This window comes from Schistocerca nitens, chromosome 1 (assembly GCF_023898315.1).
Source record: "Schistocerca nitens isolate TAMUIC-IGC-003100 chromosome 1, iqSchNite1.1, whole genome shotgun sequence".
Classification (NCBI taxonomy): Eukaryota; Metazoa; Arthropoda; class Insecta; order Orthoptera; family Acrididae; genus Schistocerca; species Schistocerca nitens.
This window is the reverse complement of record NC_064614.1, coordinates 602,169,472-602,181,577: the sequence shown is the minus strand read 5'-3', so window position 1 is coordinate 602,181,577 and position 12,106 is coordinate 602,169,472. Positions and strand designations below refer to the sequence as shown.

General features: G+C 35.1%; 1 protein-coding gene across 3 annotated transcripts in view; it reads left to right on the top strand.

The window, feature by feature from the left end:
* Nucleotides 1-11,877, top strand: part of LOC126256619 (uncharacterized) — a 504,533-nt gene extending 492,656 nt beyond the window's left edge. For all 3 annotated transcript variants that reach the window (XM_049955496.1, XM_049955497.1, XM_049955498.1), the window contains 2 exons: nt 5,116-5,238; nt 9,707-11,877. In XM_049955496.1, coding sequence (XP_049811453.1) covers nt 5,116-5,238; nt 9,707-9,946 — 363 coding nt within the window. In that variant the 3' untranslated portion in view covers nt 9,947-11,877. The remainder of the gene's footprint in view (nt 1-5,115; nt 5,239-9,706) is intronic.
* Nucleotides 11,878-12,106: the final 229 nt, after the last annotated feature.

Genomic DNA, 12,106 nt, shown 5'->3' with positions numbered 1-12,106 from the left:
TTGTGTCAAATGAATGTGTGTGGCCAGACCCAGAAAAGGTGAGATCTATAACGGAATTTCCTATTCCTAAAAGTATTAGAGATGTGAGAAGCTTCCTCAGATTGTGTTCTTATTACTGTCATTTTACCAAAGATTTTTGTATCAAAGCCAGGCACTCCAAGAGTTGTTAAAAGACGATGCTAAATTTATCTGGGGTGGTGCTCAACAAGATTCTTTTGGGGGAAATTTAAGTGTAAATCGGAAGGTTAGGGAAATGGGAAATAGAGGTTGTGTTTTTGTTGCAGTAGGCAAACTCGAATCCACTGAGACAGAAATTGAAGCAGTATGTGGGATTGTTTGGCCAAAACTCAGTATCAGCGGTGAGCATAAAATGAAAATTGTATCCTTCTATCGCCCATGAGACTCATCTCTTTAGGTAACGAAAGCTTTAGAAAGAAAAACCTCAATTCACTTGTAAGTTCCCCAATCATACTGTAATCATCGGTGGAGACTTTAAACATCGAACAATCAATTGGGAAAATTACAGTTTTGTTAGTGATGGACATAAGACATCCTGTGGAACTTTACTAAATGCTGAAAACTACCTAGAACGGGTAGTTATGAACATCACTCATGATGGAAATATGTTGGATCTAATGGTAACAAATAGACCTGACCTTGTTGACGATGTCCACATCGAAACTGGTATCAGTGAGCATCACGCGTTTGTGGCAACATTGATTACCAATGTAAAAAGAACAACAAAAACAAGCAGAAAGCTATATATGTTCAGGAAACTAGACAAAATATCATTAGTGTCTATCTCAATGAGAAACTTGAAACTGCATCATAGGATAGGAGCGTGTAGAGGAATTGTGGCTCAATTTTAAAAGAATAGTTGACCATGCACCGGATAGATATGTACTCAATAGAACAGCTCATAATGGGAGGGATCCTCAATGGTATATATTCACTGTAAAGAAACTTCTAAAGAAACAGATTACTGTGTAATAGGTGTAAAACGAAGCATAGGACTGTAGATAAATGCTGAATGAAACACGTTTGGCTGTCAAGAGTGCAATGTGTGATGCCTTCAATGACTACCATAGAAGAATATTGTCAAATGACCTTTCACAAGATCCAAAGAGATTCTGTCTATATGTAACGCCTTTTAGTGGCACCAAACGTAGTGTCCAGTACCTCGTCACTGATACAGGAACTGAAATTGAGGGCAGCAAAGAAAATCTGAAATACTTAACGCCATTTTCATATGTTCCTTTACAAAGGAAGACCCAAGAGAATTACCTCAATTTAATAATCGTACCACTGAAAGGATGAATGGAATAAGTACCGTATTGGTATCAGTGGTGTTGAGAAACGCTCAAATCTTTAAAACAGAACAAAGCTCCAGGGCCCAATGGAATCCCTGTGAGATTGTGTACTGAATTTGTGGGTGAGTTAACCCCCTCTTCTAACTATAATCTGTTGTAGATCCCTCGATCGAAAAACCGTGATCAATTCTTGGAAAAAGGCAAAGATCACATCCATCTACAAGAAAGGTAGTAGAAGTGATCCACTAAACTGCTGTCCAATATCCTTTGACATCAGTTTGTTATATAATCTTAGAACCTATTCTGAGCTCTAACATACTGAGATATCTTGAACAGCTCTGACCAAGGACATTTCCTGAAATTTTATCTATGTGCCTGTTAATTTCACAACATCTCAGTTTTGCAGCAAGCGACACTTTGTCCATTCTCTTCACTAGGTGTGTAGTAATTTGCATGACTGATCCTTGCATTGTTTTATAGTCCATGACATAGTCAGTAATAGTTTTACAAACACAAAATTAAAAAGTTTTCCAGATTTATGACCATGTTGTAAAGTTATATAGAGCAGCATCAGTGTTAAAACACACTGAAACGATGTGATGATGCAGCCTTGTATCCATACATGTTTTATTAAAAATAACAAGTGTTGCAAAAGCCAATATTCATAAACATTAAGTTGTGTGCCAGGACATGCAGCCAAAATTGTTAACCACAGAAAGTTTGGCATTAGTGTTTGTGGCCATACTGTAAACAGTTTTTCTCATGATTATCAGTTTAATTTTCCCAGATCTTCCTGGCTGCATTCCTTCCTTCTTTCCTTCCTTCCTTCCTTCCTTCCTTCCTTCCTTCCTTCCTTCCTTGCCCCAATATCTGCCAGTTCCAGTTCAGGAGTGCTATGGGAATTCACCATTTTCATGGAGAATTAACCATACTTGTATGTAGGCTATTATTACACTGGGATTGCCATTCCCAATGGCATTTTAAAGGTACTGTCATTGCTTCTCTCTGGGGAGGAATCTGTGTACCTCTTCCTTCTGTTTCTAGTGTACATTGCACGTTCAGATGTGACAGTTTTTCAGTGTGTTGGTGCTTCATATAACTGGGGTGGTACATCGGAACCAGGCCTCTATTTACTGTATTTTACGGACTATAAGATACACCTTTCTCTTTTAAAATTTCCTCCAAAATTCATGTGCTTCTTATACTTGAAATTAATACAATTCCTGCCAGTCTTAAAAATGTCCATATATTCGATGCAGAAGGAAAACTCTCTATATGGCAACATTGGATTCAACTGGTAGCAGAAGTGCACCTATGCAATGAACATGAGTTTCAAGGGTTCACAAACTTGGTAACACTGTCTCCCTCATGCCCTGAAATCACAAACCCAGAACACTGTGTAGCCATTGCAGTCTACAGTGCCAGTGAAGAAAGTTATTTGTGTTATTGGTAACAGTACATCATTTCTGTTAGTAGCTACTTTCATAATGGAAAAAATAAAAGTTATTCGTATGATGAAGGCTATACGTGGAAGAACATGGAAACAGAGCAACTGAGTGGCATTTTGGTCCTCCACATACAGGAAAAGCCATTCGCAATTGGCGGGCTAGTAAAGAAGAATTGGGGGAGAAAAAAATGAGAAAAACCAAATGCGCGAATAGGGGACTGAATGTAAAATGGACAAAACTAGATGATGACGTACTGAAATGGATTCTAGGACACCGTCAAAGTGGCACTGGAATTAATACAAAAATGATTCGAATATATGCTCAAAAGCTAGCCCTAGAAGTGGAACTTAAGACTTTAAGGGTGGTGTTGGTTGGTGCTACAGGTTTATGAAGCGTCATGTACTTAGCATGTGAACCAAAACCAAAAGATCTCAGAAAATACCACAAGAGTATGAAGAGAAAATATTATCTTTCCATCACTTTATTATTCAGTGTGGAACTAAAGCAAATATGGCCGAAACTCCTCTGACATGTGATGGGCAGATTAACAAAACTGTTGCCATGAAAGGTGATAAAATTTTAACTAAAAAAAAGTGGATAAGAAAAAATGTGCTATGCTGTTGTACTTTCATGTTGTGCTGATGGTACTAAAGTGAATCCAATTATGATTTTCAAGCACAGAACAATGCCAAAACCCTCTGAAATACTGCCAGGCAATGTTTGTGCGCATGACAAGGGTTGGATGGACAAGGTTGGTATGGAATTATGGATTAACAGAGTGTGGGAGAGGAAGCAAGGTATTTTATTCAAGAAGAGTTCTGTTCTTTTGCTAGATCGTTTTGGTGGCCATTTGAAAAATTTTGTGAAATAGAAATTGAGACAGGGAAATACAGAGCTTGCTGTTATTCTGGGAGGAGATAACTTCACAATTGCAACCTCATGATGTCTTGAAAAATAAACTGTTTAAATTGTATATGAGAGAGGAATGGAACAAATTGATGATGGCTGAAACCCAACATGAATTCACATTGAAGAGAGCTTTGAAATGACCTTCAATCAAACAGTTGTGTCAGTGAATAAAACATTTGTGGTCTAGAGTGAGAGAACGTTGTTAAATATTTCAAGTGGGGCATAAGTAATGCTCTTGATGCCAGTGAAGACCATCTTACATGTGAAGAGGACATTGATGAAGAAGAAATAGTGCTCAGGGATTTTAAAGGTCAGTTCAGCTTTATACATTAAGAATTTCCTTTTAGCCTGGCTTTGTAGTTTGATAATAAAAACGGTATAATGTTACATTAAAAAATTACTTAAAAATTAAGGAGCATCTTCTAGTCCGTAAGATCAGTACCTGGAAAACAGTCCAATAACTACTTCCAGGCTAGCCAGTACACCAGTCCCAGTCATTAATCCATGAAGCAGATTGGACCTGGGACCAGCTTGACTCCTGTGTTGCAGAAACACACATTTTAACATGCTTATTTATTCAGGAGCTTGTTTTCCACCTAGCTTTTAGTTTGATAGGTAAGGTGGTTAACAGGTTTTGATATCTAAGATTTTATTCTGGTACTTACTGTGACTTTCATGACTGGTAATACTTTGTGGGTGCTCAAAATGCCAAATTGAACTATGATTCAGTTTACACACTAAAATGTTATAAGAAAACCTGTCTGGATAGCTGAGTGTGTTAGAGTACCACGTTATCAGAATGTGGATCAAATCTGCCCTGTGGTTTAACAAGTGTGCTGGTCAGCCGGAATGTGGTTTTGAGGTGGCTTTCCACAGCCACCTAGGTAGACACTGTAATGGTTTCTATGTCTCACCATAATGTACAAACACTTGGCACCACAGTGTCGTATTTTACCATGCAGTTTCACTGTAGATGGACATTAGAGGTACACAGATTCATCTCTAGGTAAGAACTGGCAGTAACACTAAATTGCCTTTGGGAGTGGCTACTCCATCATAATAATAACCTGTATATGGCTGTGGTTTGTTCTTCATGAAATAGAAGTAACATACTGGTCCCAATATGTCACTGGCTGGATAAAAGGGCATCACACAAGAAGGAAGTATTAAAAGAAATTTTGTATCACATTGACCATAAAGCTCCTTCACCGATTGTTTTCAATAACAGCCATAAACATAAACATCATGGAACAGTTCTATTTAGCTCAATGTATTATATGAATTTAGATGTCTTCAATTATTAAAAAATGCTGACAGACTCGAGTAAAGCACATTTCATTTCACATAATTTTGAATTGATGAAAATAGGAAATAGTGTTGAAATTGAGGAAATTGTTGTTACACCCAACACCAATTTAACTCATCAAGTGAAAAAATTCTTTTTCCAGCTGAAACGCCGCCAACTTCAGCTGCGGACACAGTATGAAGGTATACCTCCTGGTTTGGTGCTATTAAACCTATTGTACAAAGGTTGTCAGGACTGTGTAAAACCTCCTACCACTGAAGGCGATGTAAGTGAAGCATTGCTCATAATCATGACTTTTATATTGCTTACGTCTTTAAACAAGAGATTATTTTCATTTTGCTCCAGTCTTGAAATTTTCTTAAACAAGTTTCATCTGTAGTATAGCAAAGACAAAAATTTGCTGAATCTCAATTCTTTTCCCTTGCATTTGAGTTGATCAACTTCCTTAGTTGAAAATCTTTTTCCAAGAAGGATAGAGCAAAAATAAATGTGTCAAATATCAGCATTGTTACAACATCCACAGCACTTAATAGTAAGGGAAGTGGAAGTTTATTGTCTCTTAACATACAATTTCAAGTCATTGACTTAAAAGTACAGGAGACTCAACAAAACATAAAAACTGGTTTACAGTTTTCCTTATAATACCAGTAACATAATATACAGTACTGAATAATTACTTAATTAAGCAATTAATAATTTTTCTTCAGAAGTAACAAAGTTTTAAGATTAAGAGTCCTAAGTACTTACTCTCTCCTGCTCAAATTTTCAGGTTGTCATTTATGATTCTTCTACTGAATAGTAACATTTCTGCAGTAGTTTCTCATATAAGGATTTTTTCAGTGTTTCTAAATTTATGCTGAGCAATGCTCTTCTCTTCACTTTGTTATAAATTTTCATACACAAATGTTTGAGCATAAATTTTTAAACAGTGGGTTGGCAGCATAAAATTATTTTGATTTCTGGTGTTGTAATCATGCTGAAAATGATTTGCTACAAATAAATCAGAGTTACTGTGTACAAAGATAATCATCTCATATATGTATAGTCAGGAAACACATAGTATACTCAGATTTTTTAGGAGTGGGTGATACGATTTTCTTCGCCCTACATTGTGCATATTTCTAATGATGGTTTTCTGAAGTTTTAGTATTCGACACATATAGTTTGACGTACCCCAAAATACAATTCCATACCTTATTACTGACTCAAAGTAGCTGTGATATACTACTTTTCTTATGTCCATACTGGTAGCATTGTACAGTATTCTCATTGTATAAGCTAGGCTATTCAATTTATTTGCAAGGTACTGTATGTGTGACCCCATGATAGATTTATATCTAGTTGCATTCCCATGAATTTCACACAGCTAGCTTCCTGCAAAACCTGGTTTCTGTGACTGATCTGAATATCATTTAATTTTGCTTGTTTTGTTTTAAATTGCATTAACTGAGTCTTTTCCTTGTTTAATTTTAACCCATTTAAATCAAACCAGGTATCTAAGTTTTCTAAAGTATTTAATACGGTTTGTGGAATTTCATCTGTAATGTTACTTTCAATGGTTAAAGATGTGTCATCTGCAAATAAAATTCAGTGACACTCAATATTAAGTAGCAGATCATTTATGTAAAACAAAAACAGAATGGGACCTAAGACAGAACCTTGGGGTACTCCTTGTGATGAAATGGTTGTCCAATTATTTTAGAGACTGTTTTTAACACTTTTGTTGGCATCCCATCCCATCCTGCTGATGTTTTACTTTTCGGTGACAGTATCACGTTTTCTGTATCTTTTACTGTAGTTTTTGTAAATGTACTCAAAAATTCACCGTGAGGTTGCTCACCATTGAAGAAATTGACCGTGTCTGGATACTCTGCTTCATTGACATTAGATTTGTTTACATTTATAAAGAATTCATTAAACAATTTAAAAATTTGAGCAGAATTTACAATAGTGTTATCCTCTATCTTGATGTCAGAAATATCATGGACTCTACCTGTGGCACCTGTTTCAGCTTTGATCACTGACCATAATGCCTTTGATTTGTTTTCACTATCCAATATAACTCTATTATTTGCCAGTTCTTTGGCTGCCTTTACAACTTTTTTAAAAATATTTTTGTAATCTTTCACATGGGTAACAAAATCAGGACTTTTATTATGTTTTAGTTCCCTATGTAGCCATCTTTTTCTTGCACTCGAGATTTTTATTCCTTCAGTAATCCACTTTACTTTATTTCCTACTTTTTCATGATGCACAGTAAGGGGGAAAGTTTCATTAAAAATGAGCAGGAATTTATCCAAGAAAGTAGCAAAATTTTCAGAGCATGAAATACTATGATCTATAGACCACTCCACTTTATTTAATCTACATTCAAATAAGTTTATATTTTCTTTGCTGAACTGGCATTTGGTGTAGGTTTTTTTCGAGCAAGGTTCTATTGTTTTTGGCAAGTTCTATTGTTTTTGGTAACTCCATAAACAGAGCACAATGATCAGAAAGTCCTAAATCTAAACAAAACTTATTTGCCTCATTATAAGTGTAATTGGTTAAAATATTAGTGTAATTGGTTAAAGTATTATCTATACATGTTGCAGACACTTCGTTTACTTGAGTGAAATCAGTTAAATGTGCACTGAAACCCAATGTTTGAATCATATCAATGAATTTTGTTGAGTTATTGGCTTCACTGGCTAGATCTTTGTTGAAATCAGCGGTTATTATGACACTCTTCTTGGTCTCTTTTTGAAGTTTTTGCAATAGACACTGGAATTTCGACAAAAAATGTTTCATTATTTCTGCGCCCGGAATTCTGTGCACAGATAAAATTACAATATTTTGCGCTAATTCTATGCAGCAACTTTCAAATATACATTCTTCACTAAGGGAATCAAAATCGAGTCTTGCTTTATATTCCGTAGATCTTTCCACTAGTATGCATGATCCTCCTCGAGTTAAATTACTTCTACAAAAGCTGCTGGCAACATAAAAATTATCAAGGTTATTTAAGATTTTGATACTATCCTTTGTAAGCCAGTGTTCATTCAAGCATACAATCTTGATATTTGGTATTTCTGACAAAATGATTTGCAAGTCATTAATTTTTGTTTCTCTGCCATCTGTGTAATTTGAACTTAACCCATTTCTAATGGCATCTGATTTGAAACTTCGTTATCAATTTTTACACCCCCATCTTTGCATACTAGTTTCCCTTGTTAAGTATGTTCTTACATATATCACTATATATATTGCTGAATGTTGCTGATCCTAGCCTGTTCAGATGCAGTCCATCTTGTCCCAGACATTTATCACTAATAAATTTATTCGAATCCACGAAAACTGCACCAAGTCTGTTGCACTGTTCTCTGATGCGATTGTTTATCCTCTCTATGTATTTATCACTTACCGATCTTCTGTGCATGATACTACTAATAATGAGTGTCTTAATAATCTATATTACTAAGCAAGTACTTGGGGGTTTGGTAACACTGTTCCAGTTGAGGTTGCATATCCAGTGGCTCCTAGGTGTAACAGTTACTTGATTTCAGTATGTCCTGTGATTACTGGCCAAATTTAAAAATTTAAGTTACTATCATGCTATCATAACTAACCCATTAAAAAGTATAATCTTATGTTAAAGGTTTAATACAGTAAGACAAATACTACAGTTAGAACCCGTGTATGTGCCTTGAACAACATAGGAAATCACCCTGAGTGTATTCAACCAATATTTGAGAACAAGGGCTTTTAGTGATTTCCAACAAGTTTAAACTTAATTTCAAACCTTTGAGGGAATAGGATATAGTTGTAGGTAAACAATTAGAATTCTCTCAGATACGGATTTATTAGCACTTCGCTTCTACACAGATACAAGTCCGGAGGCTAACTGCCGTTAGCGGCCAACATCCTCCCCAAAGCCCTCTCCTCAAAGATAGCACACTCATACACTGAACAAATATCAATATTTATGGTGCTCTATGCCACACCTTTATCAATTTTTTCTGGCTGATATTCACCATGATGAAAGGAGAAAACATGTTGCTTACTACATTTTCAGTGTTCTTGCAGTAAAACTTCAGCATTAGGTGTGACATTTTAATTTATTACTTCTTTAACACTAACTCTATTTACAACACTTTTGCAGGCTGCCCAGTCTATATTCATTCAGTGTTTTATTAATGAAAGCACATTAAGCATGACTGGATACCTTTCCTAAACTAACCTTACTGTCATGCATAACATCAAATACATCTTGATGCATTAATTCATTTTTAATCGGACACTTGATGTTGTCCAATACACGGAAGCCTGATTCTTTAAAGAATCGGGGAAATACTCGTTAACTAATGTTAATGAAAAGAGTAGTGTGTTAATGTGGAAAGGGGGAGGAGAACGACGAAGTGAAAAAATGTCGGTAAATTACATGGTTTTTCTAACTGTCTTTATCCCCATGTTGCATGTAGTGAAGCAGCCCAAATCAGTGTTTTTAAAATTGATGAACAACTATTTTTTTGGGCTGATATTCTCTTTTGTTTTGCTCATAAATATTTTATGACAAGTGTGAATCACTGTGACAAAATTCTTCTTATCTATTCCATTTCCAAATTGTTAGTTTTTGATACTTTGGTCACTATTATTGTGTTCTACATCTAAAGGTCATTTGGAATTTGTCTAGAGAGCTGTAATATGAAATTTGCGTGTTAATGTTAGTTTATTACTTGACCCTTCTCTTACAGACGGATTGCTTGCTTTTTGTGCTGACTACTGCTGGACGAGACCTGGACCAAGAACTCCCACAACAACTGCAGCAGCTCCTTGCTAAAATAAGAGACACTTTCCTCACAGCAGCTGCTACTCCCCTCATTAAAAAGCATCTCCTGCAGTTGATTGAGCTTCACGCATCACGGTGGCAGTTACCTGCATCAGCTGTTATGTATTACACCACACCACAGTACAGTCGTTCAGCAGCTACCTAATTTTTAATAACCCACTACTCTGAAATCTCTCTGAATTGTGGAGTGCTGTATTTTCAAAAGTTTCCATGATTCTGCAAAGTTGAACTGTACCTTGAATATTTATTGTAGAATAATTAATGTGATCTAGGTCGGATGTGAAATTGATGCTTGCAAAATTTGAAAGAAAACATTTCAAGTTATTTAATGTTAAAGCTTTAAGGATACAATTATTGATGGCTTCTATAACATTGTGGGGCTCCACGTCACCTACAGAAAGGTATATACTGTATAAAATGACAATACTAAATATCTTTTAATGTTATATTTCGATTAGTGTAATCATATTAGAATGACTGCAGGATTCCACTGTTATTGAAAAATCAAAAGTGGCGATGTTTAATGAATAAGGGATTACTTGATTTGTCAAAGAGGTTGTTAGGCAGTATGTGGTGAAATATGATGACAGTAGCAACCTTTTAGCTGTAATAAGCTGCACTCATTTTGCCATAGCTTGCAGTAAAGAATCTTGGCCTCTTACACAACACTTCAGGGAACCGATGAAAGATTATGTTCTTTTTGTGAATTGTGTTACACAAGTAACTTAGTTTGAGAAATTGTGTTGTATCAAATATGTCAGCGCTTCAAGACATCATTGAAGGAAATAATAACATTGCTTGTTTTGGTACAACACTGCCAATTCTTGTGTTGGATTCCACTACTATGTCATAGGATACATCGAAATGTCCAGATATATATGTGATGTGTAATTCAAATAGATAAACAATAGAGCAGAATGGCAAGTAATATTTCTACCTGAATTTGAAACTAATTTAGTGGAAGTCCTTTGCTAGTTCATAATGTGTATACATATCTGTTAAAACAAGAACATTGAGTGTTATTGTGTATTAATTAAATGTAGTATGTGTGTTACTCATGACATGTTTTTCATGTTACAAAGGAGTTTATTTTCTTCTGGTAAATCATATATTTCATATTGGTAGCCAAACATTGCAAACGTGTATACTCATTCTGGAGTCCCTGTTCCTATTTACACTGTTTTACAGCCTACATACTGGTATATATGTCGCTCCATTCAATTAGACGGACAGACCATAACTCATTATATCATATGGCCAGAAAAACATATGATAACAGCAGCAGTTGTTGCAAAATACTTAACAGTTTGCTAATTTTGGATGAAAGTTGTAGATTTCATTGTCTAGTAATTTAAATGGTGCTTTTATACAACTTATAACCAAAGAGGCTCTTAATGAAGTGGTGCTGTTTATTATTATTTTGGATTGAATCTGTAAATAAAACATTCATAGTCATTGCCCTGTCTGAAACACGTGTTTCAGATCACTTCACAATATCTAAGCAGTATAACTTTAGAATTTTCCATTTCTTGTTTGTGTTTGTGCATTTTGAGTTAACTTGTCTGTTGGTAGATGAACACACAAAGTACTTGTGTTAAGTTTAGTTTCATGTTGATGTGCTCTTTTGTTAATTTCACATTTTGTTGTTATGTCATCATTACTATATTTATTTTCTGAAGTTTGGATTATTGATACAGAAGAATATGGCTCATCACTTAGGTGTTGTACTTAAGTTTCATGCAGCCATTCTGTATAAATTCCAAAGCAAGTTAATAAAATGCAGAGTTGAGACAGCAAAATTTGATTATATATAAAATATTTAAAAAAGAAATACTTTGTATATATGTGTTTTGTTATAAGATATACTTCATGTTTTGTACACTAGAAGATGTTACTTTCTTTACTCATTCCTCATATATCATCTTTTTTCTGGATGTGCCTTAGGAAGAAATCAGGGTTTCTTAACTAAATACTGAAATACATAAATATGTAACATTTTCTACTTTGTGAAATATCTAGTCTTATTGTTATACTACATTTGTATTTCTAATAAATAAGACAATTGAGGTTTGATAATTGTATTTTCTCTTCTTTCTTACTTTGTAAGTGCAACGCTCTTTCTTCATGGTGTGAAACAGTGTGCCACAGAGATTCAGTGACAGATTCCCTTTTTTAGCACAGCTGTTAAAAAGTTTATAGATTTCATTCACACAGCTCTGACCTACAGAGGGTAATAAATAAGAATGAATACTTAACATGGAAGTGAAATAACTAGGCTAATCATAAAATTGACTAAGTGGGGCAC